The 25,428-nt window shown below is 38.1% G+C and overlaps 1 protein-coding gene, 2 long non-coding RNA genes and 4 other non-coding genes across 7 annotated transcripts; 5 read left to right on the plus strand and 2 right to left on the minus strand.

Moving 5' to 3' along the window:
- The first annotated feature begins 9 nt into the window (after positions 1–9).
- Positions 10–2,249, plus strand: LOC124402146. The gene is made up of 7 exons (XR_006928667.1): positions 10–147; positions 583–746; positions 1,033–1,141; positions 1,344–1,410; positions 1,621–1,672; positions 1,871–1,932; positions 2,116–2,249. It is a non-coding gene; the product is annotated as an uncharacterized LOC124402146 (long non-coding RNA).
- On the plus strand, positions 1,185–1,272 carry LOC124402648. Its single transcript, XR_006928761.1, has one exon. It is a non-coding gene; the product is annotated as a small nucleolar SNORD12/SNORD106 (small nucleolar RNA).
- Positions 1,456–1,547, plus strand: LOC124402649. The gene has a single exon (XR_006928762.1). It is a non-coding gene; the product is annotated as a small nucleolar SNORD12/SNORD106 (small nucleolar RNA).
- Positions 1,711–1,800, plus strand: LOC124402647. Its single transcript, XR_006928760.1, has one exon. It is a non-coding gene; the product is annotated as a small nucleolar SNORD12/SNORD106 (small nucleolar RNA).
- Positions 1,966–2,056, plus strand: LOC124402650. Its single transcript, XR_006928763.1, has one exon. It is a non-coding gene; the product is annotated as a small nucleolar SNORD12/SNORD106 (small nucleolar RNA).
- A 5,444-nt stretch (positions 2,250–7,693) lies between the features above and the next one.
- LOC124402604 (matrix remodeling-associated protein 8-like) lies at positions 7,694–11,296 on the minus strand. The gene is made up of 5 exons (XM_046875740.1): positions 11,149–11,296; positions 9,703–9,762; positions 9,231–9,557; positions 8,805–9,107; positions 7,694–8,644 (listed from the first exon to the last, which is right to left on the minus strand). Exons 2-5 carry the CDS (start codon positions 9,737–9,739, stop codon positions 8,406–8,408), a joined length of 906 nt encoding a protein of 301 aa, XP_046731696.1. The 5' UTR covers positions 9,740–9,762; positions 11,149–11,296; the 3' UTR covers positions 7,694–8,405.
- A 9,735-nt stretch (positions 11,297–21,031) lies between these two features.
- On the minus strand, positions 21,032–23,910 carry LOC124402373. The gene is made up of 3 exons (XR_006928704.1): positions 23,615–23,910; positions 22,833–23,059; positions 21,032–21,608 (listed from the first exon to the last, which is right to left on the minus strand). It is a non-coding gene; the product is annotated as an uncharacterized LOC124402373 (long non-coding RNA).
- Positions 23,911–25,428: the final 1,518 nt, after the last annotated feature.

Raw genomic sequence — 25,428 nt, forward strand, 5'->3', positions numbered from 1 at the left:
AGGTTTATTATTTATTCAGTCGAAAATAGCGGAAACGGGGCGTCACGGGTATGCGCATGCGCAAGACTCGTTGCTACGACGCATGCGCAGTGCTTACTTAAAACCGTTGAACACACGTGTTCGCCCCAGTCGGTCTGCAGTACAGAGGTAAGAGCGTGTTTAGTTCTTTAGAGAGTTTTATTTTCAATTACCTGTGACTGGTTAAAATTATTGAAATTACTCAATAATGGTGCAGATTTTTGATTGGCATGTGTTTTTGATAGTTTGAAGTGTACTTGAAAAGGAAGAGTGCTTGGGGAACACGTTCAAGGATTAGACCTGTTACACATGTTCATGTTTCATATTTGCTTGCTTTATTAATTGGAAATATATTAATTTCTGTATGTGTTTGGAAAAAGGTAGATTTCTGCCAAATTAGAGATCAATTTAAAATGTTTTGAATTTTCTCATCAAATTTTTTTAATTACATATATTTCCCAATAGATGTTACTCTAATGCAATATATTTTTTTTTTAAGTGTTTGTGTTTTTAAATTAAGGGATTGAAATGGAGAATTTTTTTTTTTTTTTTTTTTTTTTAAAGGCACCACGTGGATCCCTGCTTACTTCCCGGAAATGACCATGCTGCACAAACCACTTCCTTCTCCGGGTCACGTGGTTGTCGGGTTTGGGCTCATTGCCCCTCATGTTGCATTTTGGCCGGTGGGGGGCGTCAATGCGCCTTTGCTCTCAATAACAATCCAGCAGGTAAAACATCATGATATATTTAGCAGTTGGAAATTAATTATATTTCCTATTTATAATCACTTGTCTTAGTTGATACTAGTAATCTATAACATCATTTTTATTTTGTAATTAAAACCATATTGATAGTTTGTCCTCAGTTGTTTATTAGTGTATATAAAATGGTACCAAGACAAAGGCTTTGCTTTAGAATAAAAAGAACAGGTAGTGTGTAATTTTACGATAGTGTGGTGGTTGTTTTGATTTTAATTGTGGTCACTAAAACACGCATTAAAAAACTTTGTTTCAGGTTAGATCATCCAGCAGTGGAGAGGTGAAATGGGTACCAAATTTGCACAGCTACTCGTGAATGATAGTCAGCTGCTCTTCACCATGATGGTCATATGGAATGTGTCCTGGTGAGATGTTTCTCCTGACCTCATGCCTTTGGGTTTTCATGAAACATGGCTCTGATGACTAAACTTTTTTCCCCAGCAGATCGACTCTGTTGACTCTTTTAAAATTTAAGCCAAAGTGTCTGAGCCGCTGTCACAGTGCATACCTTTAAACTGCCCTTAGAGAGATTAAGTTGTGATGGACTTTTACTTTTACCTCTTCCAGAACCAGGGACCCTGCAGATGCTGAAAAGGTTCCTAGTCTTGGTTTTCTTTCTACCGATGTAAAACTGGTACGTTTCTCTTGCCTTCCTTCTGAACCAATCTGATTGTTGTTACATGGTGTAAATGATGACTAAACTTTTTTCCCCAGCAGATCGATTCTGTTGACCTCTTTTGAAAATTAAGCCAAAGTGTCTGAGCCATTTTTCTGTATGTACAACTTTTTCCTGTGACTGACTTCCCTTTTTAACACTACTTTTCTTATCTTCTATTACTTATAGATTGTGGGGCTCGTTGTGTTCCCAACACGTTTCTTCTTTGAGGGTGTAAGAGGTGAGTTTTTGTACATCTGCAGTCCTGCTTTAGACTGTAATGGCGTAAAGGATGACTGAACTTTTTTCCCCAGCAGATCGACACTGTTGACTTCTCTATAATTAAGCCAAAATATCTGATGCACCATGTAGAACATGTGCTTAGATCATTTGCATGCAGCCATTGTCTTTAAAAAGGCTTTTCTACTCTTAAATTCAGGAGACCACATCATGAAGTATCTGGAATGGGTTCATGGAAGCTCCTCGTCTGGAATGCACAAGGTACTTGTTAATGATTGGCAGTGACCTTTTCATGATTGTGTTTATGATGACCATTTTTTTCCCCGGCATATCGACCATGTTGACTGCCTGTGAATTTAAGCCAAAAGATTTCTGATGCACTGAATTGAGTGTTCTGGCTAATAATGTTTAGATCTGAGTTTTAATGTCTTTTCTTGCTTTTAGGGCCATCGTGGAGCTTTAAGCTGAGATGCTGGTTTAAGTTGCATTCAGAAAAAACTGACATCAGTTCGACAATGATTTGTACGTAATCGATCCAATGGTGGTAACTTGTTAAAAATAAAGATATTTCTTATTTACCTTGTCTGATTTTTGTTGTGGGAGGGTTGACCTTTCCATATTCATACACATGTATTGCTCTTTTGACATGGTGACTGTAGGTAGTTGTGGCAAGATTAAAGAAAATTAGACTAAAGGTTCTTAGTTTACTTAAATAATTGAAATATGAATTGATCTAGGTACGCAAGCATGAGATCTGTGAAGTACATTTTACACATTTGTTCAGTCTATGCTTGGATCATTTTTCTGGTTTATTCACTGCTGAAAGTGTTTCAGCATTCAGTTGAACATTAATTTTTTTCGAGTAAGATATACCTTATCGTTTAGGTTGTTATAAAAAGACACTGCAGTTGTTCAAATGATGTTCTACTCTACACACATGTGCTGTACCCAATGATTAAAGAAGCATTTTACACATTTAATCCAGACAGAGATGTGTTCCAGAGCTCAATATACCTTTTATACTGTTTGACTTGAATGGTGTAGATGTGTGCATGAGCTGATTTGGATCTTCTCACAGGGTTAATGACTTCTGCCCTGCCAGCTGTAAGACATAAGCCAAAAAGCGCAGATGAGAATGATCACAAAAAACCAAGATATGGTGACATTTAGCACTCCATACAGTTAAATCATGCGATTATAAATGTAATTGCTGGTATACAACAGTTTAGGTTACTGTTTAAGACATTTTAGATTTTACAGTGCCTTTTATTTTTGCTCTTTCACCCACTAAAATAATTTCAAACAAATCTTTGCAAAAACCACTTCATTTTGCAAAGATGATTGTCAGTACTCGCATATGCTTTATTTCTATTGGAACAACAAACTTAGTTTATTTTTTTAGACTGTTTAGACTTTGCTACAGAAATTAAGATTGACCTAAATTTGAGGGCAAAAGTTAATTTATTTAAATTTTATTTAAATATGCGTCCTGTGAATCCAGCACTGACCACAAGAGGTCACGTGATTTTCACGACGCTTCTGATTGGTCCAAATATGTCCTTAATCACCACATTATCTGTGTAAAGCTGCTTTCAGGCAATGTTCATTGTTAAAAGCGCTAAACAAATAAAAATGAATTGAATTAATTGAATAAACAAAAAAAAAATAGTTTATGGGGACAATGAGAAGAAAGAGAGACACAGCCAGGGTATTTAAGATCCAACAAACTGGTAAGCGATAAACCCTAATAAAACAACAATGCTAACGTTTTAGTGCTGAATAATTAATTAACGGCTGTAATTGATAAAATATTAAAACTACAAGCTTTCAGCGTTACGATATATTGGAGTTAATCCGATTATACCTTCTGCTATTTCCATTCAAACAGTTTTAAACTATAAACAGACCGTAGAAACTAATGTGTCGTTTTCTGGATGAGTCGGTTCCATGAGTCGAATCTTTTGTCAACGTGAGATGGCGTTGCTTTATGCTGCTGAATGACTGGGACGATGCCATCAATGCAGGTATGTGCTTTTCTAATTTGATAATAATGATTATTTAGCGCTTGTTTTCCTAAGATTGGATGAGTCGAATGATTTGATTCACTTACGAGTTACTAGGTAATAAAAAAAAAAAAATCAGATTGGTCGGTTGTTCCTCCAAACATGTTCAGGCACATAATTAATACTATAGTGATTGACTTTTACTTTTTAATTTCTGTCAAGGCATGAACCTGACAAGAAGGGGAATGAAAGTCAGAAGAAGTAAGACAGAGTACATGTGTGTGTGAATGAGAGGGAGGGCAGTGGAGTGGTGGTGAAGGTGGAGGAGTTTACAGTAGGTACCTGGGATCAAGAAGTGAAGAAGAGTGGAGTGGGTGGAGAAGTGAGGCAGATGTTTGTAAGATGTATGGTTAAAAGGCTGTAGCACTGACAGCTGGACGTGGCAATGGTATGAGTTTAGGATGCAGATTTTCATTGGGAGTGATGAGAATGGACAGGATTTAAAATGAGTTTATTAGAGATGCGGGTAGAACAAAAGGTGAGTGAGAAGCAGAAATGTTGCAGAAAAAAAACATCCTTTACAGTCTGAACTGTAATACAATCTTCTTCTTCTTCTTTCGGCTGCTCCCATTAGGGGTCGCCACAGCGGATCATCCGTCTCCATACCACCCTGTCCTCTACATCTGCCTCTTTCACACCAACTACCTGCATGTCTTCCCTCACCACATCCATGAACCTCCTCCTTGGCCTTCCTCTTTTCCTCCTACCTGGTGGCTCCATCTTCAGCATTCTTCTACCAATATAATTCATGTCCCTTCTCTGCACATGTCCAAACCATCTCAATCTCGCCTCCCTCACCTTGTCACCAAAACATCCTACATGCTGTCCCTCTAATAAACTCATTTCTAATCTTGTCCATCCTCACTCCCAACGAAAACCTTAACATCTTCAGTTCTGCTACCTCCAGCTCCACCTCCTGTCTTTTACTCAATGCCACTGTCTCTAATCCATACAACATCACAGGTCTCACCACAGTCCTATAAACTTTCCCTTTCATTCTTGCAGATACCCTACTATCACAAATCACTCCTGTCACTCTTCTCCACCCACTCCACCCTGCCTGCACTCTTTTCTTTACTTCTCTAACACACTCTCCATTACTTTGCACTGTTGACCCCAGGTACCTGAACTCCTCCACCTTCTCCACCTCTTCTCCCTGCAACCGCATCACTCCACTGCCCTCCCTCTCATTCACACACATGTACTCTGTCTTACTCCTACTGACTTTCATTCCCCTTCTCTCCAGCGCATATCTCCACCTCTCCAGGCTCTTCTCAACCTGCTCTCTACTCTCACCACAAATCACAATATCATCTGCAAACATCATAGTCCAGGAGACTCCTGTCTGACCTCGTCCGTCAACCTGTCCATCACCACTGCAAACAGGAAAGGGCTCAGGGCCGATCCTTGATGCAGTCCAACCTTCACCCTGAACCAGTCTGTCGTACCTACTGCACACTTCACTGCCGTCACACTGTCCTCATACATGTCCTGCACCACCCTCACATACTTCTCTGACACACCTGACTTCCTCATACAATACCACAACTCCTCTCTTGGCACTCTGTCGACGCTTTCTCTAAATCCACAAATACACAATACAATTCCTTCTGTCCTTCTCTATACTTCTTCATCAACATCCTCAAAGCAAATAAGGCATCTGTGGTGCTCTTCCTAGGCATGAAACCATACTGTTGCTCACAGATGGTCACCTCTTCTCTCAGCCTGGCTTCCACTACTCTTTCCCATAACTTCATGGTGTGACTGATCAACTTAATTCCCCTGTAGTTACTGCAGGTCTGCACATCTCCTTATGCTTAAAGATCGGTACCAGCACACTCCTTCTCCATTCCTCAGGCATCCTCCCCCCTTCCAGAATCCTGTTAAACAATCTGGTTAAAAACTCCACTGCCATCTCTCCTAAACATCATCACGCTTCTACCGGTATGTCATCTGGTCCAACCGACTTTCCACTCTTCATCCTCTTAATCGCTGCTCTCACTTCCTCCTTACTAATCCTATCTACATCCTGCTTCACCAACTCCACATCATCCAACCTTCTCTCTGTGATTTTCCTCATTCATCAGCTGCTCAAAATACTCCCTCCACCTTCTCAACACACTCTCCTCACTAGTCAACACATTTCCTCTCCATCCTTTATTGCTCTAACTTGCAGTACATCCTTCCCAGCTCGGTCCCTCTGCCTGGCCAATCGGTATAAATCCTTTTCTCCTTCCTTAGTGTCCAACCTCTTATACAGCTCCTCATATGCCTTTTCCTTGGCTTTCGCCACATCCCTTTTTACCTGCTGCCGCATCTCCTTGTACTCCTGCCTACTTTTCTCATCACTCTGTCGATCCCACTTCTGTTTTGCCAACCTCTTTCTCCTAATGCTCTCCTGCACTTCCTCATTCCACCACCACGTCTCCTTGTCTTGCTTTCTATTTCCAGATGTCACACCAAGTACTTTTCTAGCTGCCTCCCTCATCACTCCTGCAGTAGTTGCCCAATCATCCGGCACCTCTTCACCACCACCAAGCCCCTGTCTGACCTCTTCCCTGAACCTCACACTACACTCTTCCTCCTTCAGTTTCCACCATCTTATTCTTCTTTCAATCCTTACTTTCCTCCTCTTCTTCTTCGCCTCCAAAACCATCCTACAGACCACCATCCGATGCTGTCTAGCTACACTGTCCCCGCCAACACCTTACAGTCTCAATCTCCTTCAGGTTGCATCTCCTGCATAGCACATAGTCCACCTGTGTGCACCTTCCTCCACTCTTATCGTCACCCTATGATCCTCCTTCTTCTTAAAATACGTGTTCACCACTGCCATTTCCATCCTTTTAGCAAAATCTACCACCATCTGCCCTTCCACATTCCTCTCCTTAAAACCATACCTACCCATCACCTCCTCATCACCTCTGTTCCTTCACCTACATGCCCATTAAAGTCTGCCCCAATCACCAATCGTTCTTTCCTAGGTACACCATCTACCACTTCATCTAATTCACTCCAGAATCTTTCCTTTTCCTCCATCTCACAGCCAACTTGTGGAGCATAGGCACTGATGACATTTATCATCATCCTTCAACTTCCACCTTCACGATCATCACCCTATCAGAAACTCTCTTCACCTCTACTACACTCTTACTGTACTCTTCCTTCAGAATCACCCCTACACCATTTCTCTTCCCATCCACACCATGATAAAACAGTTTAAACCCACCTCCAATGTTCCTGGCCTTACTCCCTTTCCACTTGGTCTCCTGAGCACACAGCATATCTACCTTTCTCCTCTCCATCATATCAGCTATCTCTCTCCCTTTACCCGTCATAGTACCAACATTTAAAGTACCAACCCGAACCTCTACTCTCCTACACTGCTCCTTTTCCTGCCGTCTCTGTAGACGTCTTCCTCCTCTCCTTCTCCTCCTTCGGCCAACAGTAGCCCAATTTCCACCGGTACCCTGTCGGCTAACGATACCTGTAGCGGTCGTTGTTAACCCGGGCCTCGACCGATCCGGTATGAAATTCTCATTTGTGATCCGCATATTTGATTTGGCACATGTTTTACGCTGGATGCCCTTCCTAACGCAACCCTCCCCATTTACCCGGGCTTGGGACTGGCACTAAGAGTGCACTGGCTTGTGCCCCCCTAATGGCTGGGTTCTGAACTGTAATACAATCTACAGGCATTAAAATGGCTCTAACACAATTTTGCTTGTGTAACAATGTTTAACAATAATAAAAAATTACCAGTGGGTAGGATGCTAAGTTAAAACTAACTTAATGGTGTATTTATTCCAATTCGTCTATAATAAATAATGAAAAAAGCATTATTTTTGTGTTGGCAGTGGTGCTTAGTGAAGGGGAAAACAAGTAAAAAAAAAAAATTGTAATGGCTCTTATACATGGGTAATATATTTATAAATATAAATGTCTAATATATTAATAGCTGCATTACATTTTTTTAATATGCTATACATTTATTCAGCGTTGTTATGCATTTCTAACAAATATAAAGGTGTATATTATATAGCTATCATTACTGCACTGTACAAGCAGATTAAACAAATAATTATGGAAAATTGTCAAAAATATAAACAGTATAACAAGTGTTTATTCCAAAATATTTGTATTATAAAATATTTTGGTGTATAAAATATTACTATCAAAAAGGTATAAATGACATCAGATAATATAAACAAACATAACAAACAAACTTAACCTTCAATTTTACAATAGCAAAAAAAAAAACCCAAGACATTGACAACAGTAGCATGCAGTACATTTAAAACGCAGGCATTTAGTGGTGTCTCCTTTCAATTTATTCTCCAGCAGATGCATCAATGTTTACTTGAAATGACCCTGTGTTTTTAGTGCATTCGTTTTCCCGAAGAAAAAAGTGCAAAAGTATAAATAGGGAATGGACACTTGATTAGAAGATAAATGGACCTCCAGTCATTACACTGTATGGTGTACGGCAGTTCCTCTGACCCAGGCAACATGTCTTTTGGCTCTCCGATTAGTTAGAAACCCCAGTGTCATCTTACACCGCTTCAAGCTAAAGTGCAACTGAGAGTGTATCTGAGAGAACTCACTATGTAACAGAGGGAATTGATTCTGGGGAATCATTTTATACACATTCTGCTACTGCAACTAACACGACTAGTCTTGGATCATCTGCGTTGAAGAAATCTTTGGCATCATTGGGGTTTCTTCCTGAACAGGAGCAGCTTCATTGTTGGTTGCCATTTGTTGAGGCTTTTTGTGGCTTCTCACGCAGTAAATCACAACGCTGATGAAGAGGAGGAAAAGGAGCAATCCCAGTACTACATTTATTGCTAGTTGGGAGTTTGGGGTAATACAGCTGGAGGGTGTGGGTGGGGTTTGCGCCAATGGATGTTCTAAGGAAAAAAATAAAAATATTAGAATAATATAAAATATAAATATTGTAATACAAATTATTTCAACTGGAATGTCTATAGACTGGGATTACTTATTTCTCTAGAAGCACCCGAACATTAACTTCATCCACTTAAAAACCGGATTAAAGGGTAAACTTACCTTTCACCTTTAGCAGGACGGCACGCGGGTCTCCTTCACGAGATCCCTGGTGAATAAGGCACAAGTAAAGCGAAGCGTCGGAGTGACGAACGGCTCCGATTCGCAGCGAGAGATCGCCAGTTTGAAAGCCTTCTTTTGACATGGTTATTCTGCCTGCTGCAGCTTCACCGGCAATGGAATATTTGTAGACCGGCAACTTTCCCCCATCTTTCATCCACTGTATGTCCTGGGCATCACGCCGAGTGTTGCCGTAGCATGGAAGTGTGGCGTTATCCCCCTCGAAAACCTCCACAACCACAGGGTCTAACACAAGCAAAGAAATATAATGAGAAAAAAATATTATGATATAGTAACTATTTCTTTCTTTAGGTGTAAAAACCAAGACCTGATACAAACTAGATTGTAAGCAACATGTTATAATCTTACCATATACTTTTAGTTGTAGTCCACTAACTGATTTTCCATCACAGGTGCATTTGTAGTAGCCAATGTCATTGTAGACAGTTGAATTGATGGTCATGGAGAAATTTCCAGCGCTGGTGTCATCCAAGAAGGTAAATCTGTCCTGAAAATCCTTTTCAATCTGACACATCCCACTATTACACTCGGCAATGGGTGTTTCAGTGGAGTAAAAGTAATAGGTCGTCCATTTAACCACTTTCCCAGAGCAGCTGCATTGGAGAATTAGAGGTGCTTTCACAATGGCTGCTATATCGGAGGATGTATCGGGCTGCACCACTGAGAGGTGACAAACTAAAGAAACGGAGAGAAAAGCACATCCAAAGTTAAAAATTGTGAGCAAATCTTTTATTGGCAATTAACCAGCAAGGCTTTTATGCTGACTGTGACACTGTGGATAGTAATGCATGTGTAATATTGTATATAAACAGAGACCTACCCAGGAGGAAGAGGAGGCCCGTCACTGCAACGATCATGTTGATCTTCTTATACAATTAACCTGCAATGATGAAAGTGAAATTATTTGACTTAAGATAAAGTGAAAAGAACAAAGAGTAGTCTTACATCTACTACTAAATACGGACTGATGACCTGGAAGTAAAGATCAGGTAGCATCAGGGCCATAGAGGTTTCGAACGCCGGGATCTTCTCTTATAAAATTCTCTCTTGATGTTTACATTTTGATTGTTTCAAGATCACAACACTGTTGCTCAACATGCAATTTAGAGGCAAATCCTCAGTAAGAACATGCCCTAGGTAGATTATTTAGATAGCTTGTATCTTGATAAAGATTTTAGGTTATTACATTTGGTTTGAGTGTGCATGTAGGTGTGGTAAAACTGTATATTAGATACATATTACAATATAAATATATGTTCGATACATTTTACAATCCTATGGTTGTTCTGTTATTTCTCTGTTGTGATTGGGTTGTCTGTGTCTGTGCTATGAAACGTCATCTGATTGCTCCTGTTTCCTCATCGTTGTTCAACCAAATTTAACACCCGGCTCCTGATTGGTGTTCAACACCCGTCTCCTGATTGGTGTTCAAACAATCAGGAGACGGGTGTTAAATTTCACATTGCTTTATCAGGAGCTATTTTATGATCTGAGCTTTGTGTTCAACCAATCAGGAGACAGGTATTCAATTTCACTTTGCTTCATCAGGAGCCATTTTCTGATCGGAGCAGTTTTTGTGTTAGATTTTGTATTAAGAGAGTTTTGAGACTGACAACTTTCCGGCTCAGAAGTAGAGACTTTGTGTATTTTTTGTGAGGGTTCCCCAGTACATCATTTAAACAAATATAAATTACAAACTAATATTTGAAGTATGCAAGTAATTTGCACTACTAAATTCAACCACGATAATAGGTAATTAATGCATACTTATTGTGTAATTATTGTCTACACTTTAAAAGGCAACCACAATAACAAGAATGACAACTTTTCATTAAACAGTAAAGGCTCTGGGTTACTGATCAGAGGGTGGAGGTCCAGACCTGCCAAGCTGCCACTGTTGGGCCCTTGAGCAAGGCCCTTGCCCCAAAAGTTTTCCAAAGTTCACTGAAGCCTCTGCTGGTGGTGACTTTTGTTTGATTACCACATAATAATATGAAAGTTAAAAAAGTCAAAAGTTTATATACCTGCTTTAATGTGTTACACGTACAATTCAGAACAGAGTAAAGGGTAACGCATGCAAGTAATTTCCACTACTAAAGGCAACTACAGTAGGTGATTATTAAGTCCTATTTCCACCTTTCTGACTTTAATACGGTCCGAATCCGGTTTCTTTCCTCTAAATTCGATAATAATGATGTTATCCGCGCCCAGATGTAGAGATCATCCATACAGATGTTTCACCTGTTAAAATATAAAAGCCACTTGCCTGTTATAGTGCGCGTGTTGCTCCTTCACACGAGACACAAAAGTGGAGATTTTTTAATTATGTTTATTCGCACTTTAAAGTGCTTAAGAAAATCTTGTCCTTTATAAGTTCGCGCTTCACACGACCACTGGCACAGACTCTTCTTTATTTTTCTCCAGTCTAACTTCCGCTTTTGTTTAGACCCGCCCCCGCCCGGATGGAAGGTGATGGCGATCATAAACCCCCCTCCCAAATCCCCCTGTTATATTATATCGCTCCTGTTCTGTAAATAATCCGCATATTCAAATTAGTTGAGTGCCTGAGATTTTAAGGAAAACCACAAAAATATGCAATTTGACAAACGAGGTTTTGCAAATCTCTGCTCCTCACCCCTCCCAAAAATGGTTTAGTCCGAGAATTCGGCCAGTGTAAAGAAAGGCGTTCTTTAGGCTTCTAGTGAAGTTCGCCACGCATCGTGCACGTGCTCTTGAGCGCGCTTGGAGAACAGTCCGCTCTCGCGCTGCAGAGAAACAGATGAATGCGTCATTAGCAGTTGAAGGTCATTTACAGTACTTACAAAAAAAATCAAAGCTATTCAAACAATTCCCCAAATCTAAGCAAGGTTTAATAGTCTTGCCCGACTTGATCAAACAGCTGAACTTCAAAGACATCATAATTGATTGTGTCAACAAAAAGGTCCGACAGTGCGATTTTAGTTCATCCTAGAAGTTAGGAAACGTTAAAGACCAATCAAACAGATATTCATAAAATAATATTTTGTATACGCGTCCTAGTTATTTCAATTTTCTTTCTTAAATAAAAGCAACCTAGTGAACCAGTCTTGATTTATTCTTTAAAAGAGACTCAAAGCACTTTCTGAATAATAGCATCTGCTAAAGCATAATTTAGTTAATGTCTTTTTTAAATTTTTAATTATGCATTGGTTTTTACATTATATTTAGGCAATTATTAAAAAAAAATTATTAATAAATTTATTTATGCATTTCTTTTTACATTTGTTTATTTATGCATTTATTTATATAATTGAATGAATTAATCATTGATTTATTTCTATGTTTATCTATTTCATTTATTTATGTGTCTGAATAAGTGAATAAGCCGGGCAGTCCTAACCTTATTTTAAAGCGGGAAGAACTGGATATGTAAACATTTACTGACTATAGCAGCATTTCTGTGCAGGGTTGCAAAAAAAAGTTAATTTTTTTTTTGTGTGTGTGTGTGTGTGTGTGTGTGTGTGTGTGTGTGTGCCAATCCAGTCTCTTTTCAATAAGAAGTCTAATAGCCTTGTGGAAGAAGCTGTTACACAGTCTGTTTGTGAGTCCTGAATACTTCCTTATATTTTTGCCAGGTGGCTGGATGGTGAAGAGAGACCAAGTTGATCTTCTTTGCTGTCATCGCTATACTCTGCAGGGTCTTCTGATCCGATTCAATTCCCAAACCAAGCAGTGATGCGCCTCGATATGCTCTCGATATTCCAATTGTAGAACATTTTTGTGTGGTAGGAGCTGGGATTTTTCTCAGCCTCTTCAGGAAGTCGAGATGCTGATGGGCTCCGTCAGGTAAACACCAAGGAAATGTGTGCTTTTAACCATCTACACGGAGGAGCCGTCAGTGTTTAGCAAAGAGTGGTCACTCCAAACCTGTGCTGCAACTGAGGTCAAGACCTTTTTCTTCTACCACACTCTGAGACAAAGTCCACACTCAAAAGTAGACTACATACTTTTATGTATAGTATCAGTAGGCACATTTGGACACATCACTCTTCTTCCTGTATTTAATTTACTGTATTTTACTTTTGTTGAATTAGAGATTAACAGATTGCATAAGTAATAATAAAAAATATATAATTAATTTTCCTTCTGATAAACGCATTCCAACCAGAGATTGTTAAGGGCCTTGCTCAAGGGCCAAACAGTGCCAGTTTAGCAGTATTGGTGCTTAAATCTCTGATCTTCAATTAGTAACCTAGAGCCTTATTCACTTCCCACATGTAACTGTTAAAGTTCAGTGCCACTGAACTTATTAATTTTATTATTACCTGCTCAAACCTCTCATTTAAAAGGTCACTGCTGTGGATCACCAGATTTAAAAAAAAATGTTTCCTCTGTCTCAATAAAATCCTTTTTTATCATTGAAAGCAAGCTGCTAATGTGTAATACCTTAGCTAATCTTACCTTAATAATGTTAATTCAGTGTTAACCTCTGCCTAATTTTCACCACTTTGTTATAATAAAAAAAAAAAAAAAACATTGCAATAAATTCAGCCATCCTGTAAATGTTATGATTGCATCGCTGTTATATTTGGATATTTTTTAAGAACTGTGCTTTTTAAGATTCATCCAATAAAATTAAATGCACACAGATGTGTTGGTGTAACAAAAGTTTGGTCACATTTGTAATGTATTAGCGTTAGCAAAGGTGAGGTCAAGCAGAAAAGTGTGTAATTGTGAGAGCATGTTAGATGGAATGTTGGACACCTACATTGTCACAGATCCCTTCAGCCAATTCCACACCTCTCAGCATGGAGAACACTGCATGTCTTTACATTAGTACATTTAGTACCTCTTTCCTTTGGTTTTCTCTTTTAAGCAAACTTGAATAACTTCTGTGCTTTGTGACCACCTACAGGATATACATATAAAAAGCTTTTGTTCACTATACGCAGGTGTCCTTCTTCACCAGCAACGTGGACTCTTCTTTATTCCCACAGCCGGCTGTGTCTGCATGGCAGGGTGAGTAAACTGTAATGTTTTCTAGCAATTAATGACATGTTTTGAATAAAATCTTTTAATTTTTTTGGTGCTATTTGGGGCAGACAATATTGATTGCTCAATTAAAACTCATATTGTATATAAAGTGTCATTGTGAATCATGGGAAGAACAGAGAGGCCAGGAGGATGCTTTTTTTATTTTTAAGGATATCAATGAGAGAGGAGAAGTAAACAAATTTGACCAAAAAGACAGAGGTTCAGTTAAACAATACTGCATTGCTCAATATCACAAGGTGTCAAATGTTAAAATAATTTAAAGGGCCAAAACAAGCTTATAAACACACACACACACACACACACACACACACACACACACACACACACACACAAACACAATAATGCTAGACTGGGATCATGTCCCAATAACCCAATTTATGCTGGTTATAGCTTTATATCTATAGCTAGAAATATCTCTACGCATGCCAGAAGTCTAAATTATTATGTTTTGAGAGGATGGTGGTTATGAATGTATTAATAATATTTCAGATCTTGTGAAATTTTTGGCTCCGGTACCTCGTTTAGCAAATAAACGAGGGCATCGGAAGAATCAGAAGTGTGTTTTATGAAGGAATAAAGTCTTTTAAGTCTGTAATAAAAAAAGAAAGGAAAAATAGGGGTTTGTGAGAATCTGACTGATTATAGTTGGTAGACGACAAAGCTATTTATTGAAAAAATAAATTGTTTAAAAGTTTGCAATGTTAATATATAACTCTTATGGAAGGCGTCTCAACTGTCTGTGCTTTGTAACAGTCAAACATAAAGCAAGAGCTTTAGGATCTGGAACTCAATTAGATCTATTATTAAATATGCACTGGTTTAAAAGGATTTATTTGTTTTGTGAATAAGTGCTGAATAAATGACAGGAAATGGAGTAGATGCTACAGGCCATAGAGCCATCAGTGGTTGTTCGAGGTGTATGTTATTTAAGATGTACTTGATATTTAAGTTGTATATCTGTGTACACTGTATCTATCAATCAAAGCTACAGGACTGCGGTTCTCATTTTCACTTATGTTTCCTTTTCAGTGTCTCCATCCTTCGTTGCTTTAGCCTCCAGGTTCATATCTGAGGAACACCTGCCACCACCAGCAGGTTCAGGAGACTTGACATCAGCAACCAAAGAGCTCAATGATTACCAAAAGAAAGACTGATTCCCCACTAACACCAAAAATAAGTGAATGCTTTGTGTTAATTAAAAAGTTAGATAAATTTATTTAAAGTAATTGCTGCTGTGGTTTTGTATCCTTGTGTTTACAGGGTAGCTGAATCTATTTGGAGGATTTCAGAGTTGAGTTGAGAGTCTTTCCAGTTTTGCCCAAGTTTCCATCTTGGATTAAAATAAAATGCAAGCCATCATCTAAGTAAACATAAATGCTGTAACAGTAAATAAATCTATTATGTTGTGGAAACTTAATTTCTAAAATCTGATTGGCTGAGAGGAATCGTTTAATAAATTGCAAAGCTTGGTATCCATGGAATACCCCAATCTGTCAAATGTTGCTAAGTAACTAGAGCAGATCTAGCAAAGAATAATTATGATATATTTCTTTAATAAAATGTGTTAATAATCAATAGTATGCACTGGCTTTTACGTCACATGCATTTTTGCATTTGTATGGTAGTTGTGTTCACCGTCAGTCTAAAATAAAGCTCTCTTATGTTCTCTAAATAAAAACTAAAAGTATTTCAGTCATTTATTTTGGTGTAGCTGAAAAATATTCTAGAGATAAGCGAGTTCGGATTTATCCGGTTTAAATAACCCTATCCTTTATATGACTCGTGATTCATGAATCCTTCTTTTCAATTACTTGGATCACTTGAGTCCATGGTTATCTTGCTAATAACAACATATCTGTAAAGAACTAAATTGTAAAATCAACCATTTAGACCAATTACACCATTAAGTTGTTGTTAGCAAATAACTTCAGCAACAAGTAGCTCCTTGAATTGTTTGAAATGAAAACCCAAGAGACTCATATCCTATTCGAGTCCTGGTTGAGTCATCTGAACCGTGGGAATCAAACTCGAATCCGAGAGACTCAGTGAGTGTAAGAGATTATGAGTCAAAGGATTCAAAGAGCTCCCTCTAGTGGAAGGACTGGCAAAAGCACGCGAAACCGTTGGAACGGTGGGATTCCGTCGGATTTGTGAGTGAGATTCATGATTCCAGAGATTCGTTGAATTCTGGGGATTCGGTGAGTGCCCTCTAGTGGTATTCCATGGCAAAAGCAGGCAGAATCCCTACTGACTCAAGTCACTCAAAGGACTCGTGAGACTCGAATTCGTTCACAGTGATTCAGAAGGATTTCTCATCTCTAATATATTTCTTTTGCAAGATAGATTTTGTTAAAGTAGTGAATGGTCTAATCGAACATGCCCTCATTTGCATGGTCCCAGGGGTTTATGGGAAACTCAAGAAAGACTTTACCATCTAGGAATTGTTATTTGGCTATAGTATTTACATAACAAAGATCTTAAAATCTTAAAAAATATATTTTGTGTACATTTGATCAATTGAACAGTTTTTATTTTAATTAAATGTAATCAAGTATGTTTGGCTAGTTATTGTTTGAGTCATAACAAAAGTCTAACATGCCTGCAGCTCAATCTGTCCTGAGAATATTGCCAGATATAACAAATGCCCAATTTGTCAGCAAGGTTGTTATCATTCCATAGCTATAAAAGTTAGAGTAATGCTCTGTGGGTGTTGTAGGTTGTTTTTCTTTTCTCTTTTTAATTCACTTTTCTACAAATAAGTACAACACTTGAACAAAAGTCCAACATGCCAACACCATTCCTGATCCAAAATAGTGTAGTGGTATGAGTGCGTCCCCTCGCATGGTGTATGTTGTAAGTTCAAATCAGCTTCTTGAATGTTAAAGATATTTTTTATTTAACTGTAATCAGGTGTAGTTTGTCTTGATATTGGTTAAACTCCAATGTGCAATTTTACTTATAAGCCTGCTTTAGTGTAGTGGTTAGAGTTATGCTCTCTTCTTGTGTATGTTACAGGTTCAAATCCCCTTTTCCTCACTTTACTACAAATAACAAATTATTAAAAAAATATCTTACAAATGCTAAGGGGAAAAAAAGGTTTTGAGCACAACTTATGGGCCAGTCCTTGGATGACACAGGACAGATGTTTGACATGCCGTTGCATGCTGGGTTCCTGAGTAGTACAGTGGTAAGTGTAATACTTATATATGGTTTTGTTGTAGTTTTAAATCTGCTTTTAGCCAGGTTCCTACCAACCACTTGAAACATGAAAGTCCAACATGCCAAGCACCATTGTTGTTCCTCCATAGCATAGTGGTTAGAGTTAATGTTTGTGGTGGGGTGTGCTGTAGGATCAAACCTCCTTTTATTTACTTTCCTACTAATAACCCTCAAAAAGAAAGCGTAAATGCAACTTTTGTTTTAGTTCTTGGTTGAGACAGGACCAAAGTCAAGCATGCCAAACTTCTTACACTTAAATAGTGTAGTAGCTAGGGTAATGCTTTGTAATGAAGTGGTTTGCAGGTTCAAACCTTTCTTTACTTACTTTCCTATAAATAAATTCTTTGGGGCCAGATAGTGAATGACACAGGACAAAAGTCCAACAGTCCGCCACTTTGCCTATTCTCATACGGTGTAGTGGTTAGTGTGATGCTCTCTTCAAGTCTGTGTTAAGTAAGTTTGAGTCTTGATCATGTTTTTAAATTGATCACGTGATCATTTTTAATTTAAACACGATCAGGTGTGTTGGGCTAGTTATTGTTTGTGTCATACCAAATGTTAATAAAACAGCATGCCAACAGCACCACAATTGGTCCGTAGTATTTTGGCAGTAATTTTATTCACTCACTTAATCAGCATAGTGATTAGAGTAATGCTATCTCTTTGCAGATTCAAATCAGCTTCTTCTCAATTTCTTGAATGGTTAATATAAAAACTCTTTGAATGTGATCAGGTATGTTTCGTCTAGTTAATTGGATAAGACAACAAATGTCCAACATGCCAGTCTCAGGCCAGCTGTTCTGTAGCATAGTGGTTGGATTAATGCTCACTAGTGTGGTAGGTTGTAGGTTCAAACCCTGTTTTAAATACTTTCCTAAAATAACAGGGAAAAATCTTTTAGTCTTGAGATAGTCTTGTCCAACATGCCAACTCACATACTGTGTAGTGTTAAGAGTAATGCTCACACATGGTCTATGGTGAAACTTCAAATCAGCTTCTGTTGGTTATCTTGATTGATTTATACAGATATTATTTGAGTTTTTTTCTTGTGGTTGATCTAATTATTAATTGAGACATAAATGTCCAACATGCCCACACCAACACAAATGTTCCATAGTGTGGTGTTTAAAGTAAAACTTCTGAATGATGCAGGTTGTATGTTCAAGTCCTGTTTTATTTAGTTTCCTAAAATAACCCAAAAAGAAAGCTTTTGTCTAACTTTCACTCTAGATATTGATTTCAGATTACCAAATGTACAACATGCCCCAATTGGTTACTCAGTTGGTCCGTGGCGTAGTGGTTAGAGTATCGGGTTGTAGCGATATAGTTTGCAGATTCAAATCCAGTTTCATTTAGTTTTCTAAAACAATCAACAACAACAACAAAAAAAAAGAAAGTATTCATGCAATTTTTGGTTTCGATATTGGTTGCGACACAACAAAAGTCCAACATGAAATTTAAGCCACTCTTTAGTGTAGTGATTAGAGTAATGCTCCCACATGTATGCTGCAGGTTCAAATCAGGGTATTGGTTAAGACATGATAAATATCCAACATGCCATTACCCAAACCCCTGCTACGTGCACAGTGGTTAGCGTGATACTCTGTCAGAGTCTAGTTGTAGGTTCAAACCATGTTTTATTAAGTTTCCCAAAATCCCTGAAAAAAAAAAGCTTTAATGCAATTTTTATTGTAGCGATTGGTTGAGACATAACAAAAGTCCAACATGCCAACTCATGTTCTATCTTTTCATGGCTTAGTGGTTAGAGTATTGCTCCCACATGGTGTGTGCTGTAGGTTCAAATCAGCTTCTGTTTAGTTTCTTGAATTTTTAATTATTTTTTTCTGCATGGGATTAGTTTCTTTTTTAGATTAGATTAGATTAGACTAGAATTAACTTTATTGTCATTACACATGTACAAGTACAAGGCAACACAATTCAGTTTAGGTCTAACCAGAGTGCAATAGCAGCAAGTGCAGGATATACAGTGTTTACATGAGTTGAATAAATTAAATAAAAAGGTAATATAGGAGTAATTTACAGATGTGTATGTACTATGAACATAATACACAGATAAATATATATGTACTATTTGGCGTTTTGGTTGAGACCAAACAAATATCCAACATGCCATGGACTCTCTTTTATTTAGTTTCCTAAATAACCGGGAAATAAAAGCTTTCGTGTGACTTTTATGCTAGATATCAAAAGTCCAACATGCCAGTTTCCCAACAGTTCTTCTTTAGCGTAATTGTTAGAGTGATGAGCTGTAATGTCATAGTTTGTAGATTCAACTCTTGTTATATTTAGTTTCCTAAAATGACCCCCAAGAAATGGAAAACATTGATGCAGTTGTGTTAGATAGTGGATGAGACTTAACAAAAGTCCAACATGCAAACTCAGCTCCTGTCTTTAAATAGTGTAGTGGTTAGAGTATTACTCTGACATGCTGTATGTTGCTGGCTCGAATCAGCTTCTTGTTGAATGTTAAATCTATTTTTTATTTGATGTACTCAAATAAATTAATATAGATGTTCAACATGCCAACTAGAAAACAGTTCTTCTATAGCAGAGTGGTAAGAGTTATGATCTTTAATACTGTATGTTACAGGTTCAAAACTTCCTTTATTTAGTTTCTTTAAATCATTTGTCCATGCAACTTTTGTGCTAGAGTTTGTTTGAGACATGACAAAAGTCCAACATGGCAAACGTTGCATTGTTTTAAAATAGTGTAGTGGTTAGTGTAACATTTTTTAAATGCGAAGATTGCAGGTTCAAATCTCTAGTCTAGTTAGTGTTTTACTTACAGCATCTTATTTTTGAAAGGTGCTCACTTATGGTCAGTCTATTATTTGGATGACAGAACAATAGTTCGACATGTCGACAGCACAGAAGCTCTGCCATAGTGTAGTGGTTAGACTAGCGCTCTTTAGTGCTGTATGTCGTCGGTTCAAACCCACCATTTGACAGGTTCCTACTAGTAATCCAAAAAGAGAGTCCTTTTAGGTAAAATAATTTCTACTACAATGTTTGTTCTAGTTTTTGGTTGACAGCAACAACCTGTAAGTCTGCAATAGCATATTGGTTAGAGTAATGCGCTTCAGTAGTGTACATTCTGGGTTCAAACCTGCTTTTAATCTCTTGACTTCTAATAACCTGATTAATGCTGGTAAAAAAAAAGCTATTGAAGCAGTGTGAGATTGGTGGCTCACTTGGTTGTCCCTTACCTCCGGTGACTGAGGTTGTCAGATCAAATCTGACTCAACGTGTGGAGCGTTGCAAAAATATGGGGCGGGCATTCCAAACAGAGAAAGAAAGTGCATTGGTTGGGGCGGTCATTGCAACAGCCAGAGTGAGAGGGTGTGCACTATATGGATTGGCCAGGGCATACACTCAATGGGGTGGTCAGTATACCGGTGAGGGCGTGCGCTGAACGGGGCGGTCAGTATGCCGGTGAGGGCGTGCGCTGAACGGGGCGGTCAGTGCGCCGGTGAGGGCGTGCGCTGAACGGGGCGGTCAGTGCGACAGTGAGGGCGTGCACTGAACGGGGCAGTCAGTGTGACAGTGAGGGCGTGCTCAAGATGGGGCAGTCAGTGCGAGGGCGTGCACTAAAGGGAGAGGTGATTGGGGAAAACAAAAACATGTAAAAATACTTTTTTTTTTTTTATATACTTTTTTTTTTTAAAAAACCTACAGTGCAAAAAAATAAAATTGGCACACCTATCTCCACAGATCATAATTCACAGACAAACTCTCTTTCCTTCACTGCCAGCCAGTGCAAGTTTTGAACCTTCAACCTTCTGGATGGGAAGCAAGGCTGTTACCAGTGCACCACCAACACCTGCACAAAAGAATAGTTTTTTTGGGGGCTTGTCTTTTAAAATTTGATCTCGATGTTTAAAAAAAATAATAATAAAATAAAATAATTTAATATTTAATACCCTTTAAACATGTTTATCATTGTTTCAGACTGTTCTGTCATACAGTATTGTAAAAAAAATTTTAAACGATCATTAATCTTTTAATCTCTGTCCTCTTGTGCTTTCTTGCTTCTCCAGCACATTAGGCATCATAAAATCCACTCATTACACTAACAGCCAAACATGGACAGCCACAAATTCTCAAACAAAATCACCCCCAAATATACACGATTTTTGGTAAAAACACCTACACATACAAAACATTTAGTGCTCAGTAGAAATCTGCGTAATTCATTAAAGTCCAAATCTGACTGGCTTTAGTTCAATTACCAGCTAGTTGTCTAGAAGGTCCTGTCCAACTTTCATTCACACATCTGTAGAACATACCAACCAAACAGAAAAACTCTCCAAGACATCACAGAACAATGATCACTAGTAGAGGTCACCCAACATGTGGAAACTTGACAGTGAATTTGGGAAACAGTCACCAGGTTAGTTGGTGGTGATGGACGATTTTATTTCCATGCTGTCACTGATAAATAAAAGCATCCACCTGCAACATAAGAGGGAAAAAAAATTCCTGAAATGTGGAGTAACTCATACCTTTATTAATAAAAATGAATAACCAGAAAGGACACACACACATACATACATACAGTAAACATACATACATACAGTATATATACACATACATACATACATATACACACACACACACACACATACATCTCAACCTGCACCTGGACCAAGTCATCCAACCTCTTATCATGCTCACAAATTTGGTTCTTAGTTCCTTGTACTCAACTGAGATCTTGTGTCCAGGCATTTTGCACAAACACATTTACGAGAGAAAACTTACTTATTTCATTAGAAACAGAAACTCAAATCACAGGCACAAAGACGCAATCATTTAATAAGGAAAATTTATAAATGATGCACACAGTTAATTTATATTCTGTCACATACCTATAATAAAAAAAGAGTTTGTTATAAAATGTATAGGCTGGAACCTGGGTAGTTATTAATGATCCCGAGTACAAGATGTTCTTTACAAAAAAAAAGGATTACATTTACAGTCTAGTACAATGTTGAAGCTGACACTATCTAATACAGAAATTAGATTAGAAGCTTCAATGTTTATTCTATAAATGAAGTGATTACATAGAGGACTACATACAGGATGTGCATGAAAAACAATTAAGATATGTTGCTCCCTGTTTGCTGTGTAATGAGCATTACAGGTAAAACATTCATACAGGTAAAATGTATTCATTAAGTGTGTGTTTGAGAAAGACATTTTTCAGCATTCTGCATCTTTCAGATTTAGAGTCAGTCTCACTGCTTACATTTACAGCCCTTCTCCCCTTCACCCATCTCCAACTCCTAAGTGGAGGAGGTGGTCATGTTGTACAATGACATGACTATAAACTCATGATCATTACTGTTAACCTGTTACTAATAAATCCCATGCTTTGGAGCTTAAAATCCGACTTCAGACTTCAAAATTCACATAAAACCAAGTTCAGACTTTTCATTTCCAAGTTGTCAAAATGCTGTACAACACGAAATGTAACCATGGAAATTAAAAATCAGTAGACAATCACTCTAACACAGTTGCAGTTTCTATAATTACCTATCTGTTTCTGAAATATGAGAAATTTGTCAAGTTCTCTGTGTCAGGATGAGATACCACAAGGTTACGATGGAAGAATATTCTGGTATATTTTTGTCTAAACATTTATCAGAATCAACACTGAACAAAGATCAATCTTCCTACCTGAAACCTTTTTTTTATCTTGAATTGTTCTCCTTCAGAGATCCATGTGGATCACAGATGCTGCAGTTCAGCTCTGCAGGTATCAGTTGAGGCCTCCACATCATAGAGACCTCTGCTGGTCTGGAGACACCTAACGCAGAAGCTTCTTCGTTGCAGTGCAACACTGAATCTCCTGCTCGCCTGTAATTCACCTGCAGGATCCTGAGCTTGCTTTGCCTCTGTGCCAACTGCAATGCCAGAATCATGAATATTTTATGGAAAAGATTGACTTTGCCAAATTAGTTTTATGTCATGGGATTTTTTAAAGCAACATTTTGATGTTTTGAGACGTGAGGTGCCAACATTTGCAGATGATTTACCAAAATTTAATTCACTCGGAGGAAATTCTAAACAAAATGAATGGGAAAGGACAAATTTGCTTCTGTCAGAGGATTATATACTTCTGCAAATACATCAGCCTGTTTCGTGAGTTTAAAAAAAGCAGAGAAGATCATTGTCTTTTTGATTTGTATAGTAACTGAGGTGTGAATATGCACTGCTCAAAGAATTAAAGGGAACACAATCATCACAACATAACACAAAGTCAAATTTCCGGGATATTAATGTGTCCAGTTTGGAAGCATTAGCGATTGTGAATCAGTTTTACCTGCTTTAGTGCAAATAAAAGTGATAGGAGGTGCAATAGAGAGGCAACAGTGAGATAACCAACAAACAGGGAATGGTTGTCTCTAGTTTTGTGTTTTATTAGGGTCTTTGTGACTACCTATAACACCACACAGTACCTGCATCTCAATCAGTTGGCAGAGGTAGTCCAGCTTCTCCATGCAGTCACATCCATGCGTGCCATCTCGAGGAGGTTTAGAGTGTCTTCCATGCACATTATCAAGAGTATGGAGGAGATACCAGAGATAGCCGGTCACATGAGGAGAGTTGGACAGGGACTAAGGAGGAAAACAATTAAGCAGTTTCTTTTTTAAAGAGGAGAAGTACTACCAGACCCAGCAAAATGACCTCCAGTAGGCTACTGGTGTCAGAAGAAGACTCTATGAGAGTGGCATGAGAGCCTGACATCCTCTAGTGTAACTCACAGCCCAGTAACATGCAACTCGACTAATATTTGAGAGCAGCAGAATTGGCAGGTCCACCATTATCGCTCTGTTATCCACATGGATGAGAGCAAGTTCCAACTGGAAGAGTCTGGAGATGCCATGGGAAGCATTATGCTGCCTGCAGCAGCTGTGGGTAAGTGATAGTCTATGGAGGAATATTGTTGGTGGAACGCACTGTCCACATTATAGCTAATGGTACCCTTAGTGCTGTTAGGTACTTGGCTGAAATCCTCAGAGTCATTGTGAGACCTTATGCTGGTGCAGTAGGCTCCTCCTGGGGCATGACAGTTTCCAGTCCCTGTGGCTAGAGGGTGTAGGCAGTTTCTGGATCATGAAAGCATTAATGCCATTCACTGACTTATGTTCCTCAGACCTGATTCCAAATGATAATCTCTGGGATTTTATGTATTTGAGTGTTTAAAGCTGCCAAGCATCCTCCAAGTTTGGGAGGATATCCTTCCGCCTTCCGCCATCCCATCAGGAGCATGCCCAGATGTTGTCAAGAGTGCATACAGGCAAGACGGCGCCACACACATTACTGACGTACATTATGAGTTGCTGTGATGAAATTCTTGCGATTTTGTATCCAGGACTCAGTGGGTTGATGATTTTGGTTTCCAATAGCCACTGTCACATTATTCTGTTTTCAACGAATTACAAAAATGTAGATAAGTAAAGATTTTCAACTCGAATATTCCGCTTATCAAGATCCAATGTGTGATTTATGTGTTCCCTTAATTATTATTATTATTTTTTTATCACATTATGAATTGTATATTTCCTATAAATACTAACTTCCAGAGACAAAACCAGCATAAAAGTCCTGCAATCAACAAGTCAACAAGATTTTCTGTTTATCATGTCTGACTAACTACACTGACCATACACTGAGTTTTGGTTCAACCATTTCTACATCACATTTACATCTGTATATTGCACATCAAATAATTCCGGATTTATATGGAAATAAATATGATATACACGCTTCAGATATTTATGCTGCGGTTTGTCTGATAGTTAACAGATTAGAACAGGATGCACAGGTAACTGAAATACAAATTTTAGATTCTTATGACGGTGCATAAATCACTTTTATTTCATTTTTATCTATCCAGATATTATTATTATTCGTTTTTATTTTAATTTAGTTCCTAAAATCTAATGTATGGTAAAAGCTTAATCTGTAATGGTGTATTAAACAATGCATCTTTTAACATCCAGTATATAACACATAATTTTTACACTTACAAGGACATTTTCAAGATGATCTTTACAAGAAAAGCTGGAGTTCTTGAGAAAAGGTCAGACAAAACAGTTGTCATACTTGTTCATTTAACATTTATTATTTTTTTAACTATCTCAAATCTCAGGAAAACCATAATGCATGGGAAAAAATGCACAAAAATCCCACGGGGTTCTTTATGAGGTTAATATTGATACTGTTTATAGAGATGATGCATGTAGCACAGTTTTGGGTGCAGTAAAAG

This window comes from Silurus meridionalis, chromosome 19, assembly GCF_014805685.1.
Source record: "Silurus meridionalis isolate SWU-2019-XX chromosome 19, ASM1480568v1, whole genome shotgun sequence".
NCBI classification, from domain to species: domain Eukaryota; kingdom Metazoa; phylum Chordata; class Actinopteri; order Siluriformes; family Siluridae; genus Silurus; species Silurus meridionalis.

Coding starts and splice junctions, on each gene's coding strand:
- LOC124402604 (XM_046875740.1), bottom strand. CDS start 9,739: ATGATCGTTGCAGTGACGGGCCTCCTCTTCCTCCTGG. Junction 9,558..9,702: donor GGGCCTCCTCTTCCTCCTGG/GTAGGTCTCTGT, acceptor CCGTTTCTTTAG/TTTGTCACCTCTCAGTGGTG. Junction 8,645..8,804: donor CGTCCTGCTAAAGGTGAAAG/GTAAGTTTACCC, acceptor TTTTTTCCTTAG/AACATCCATTGGCGCAAACC.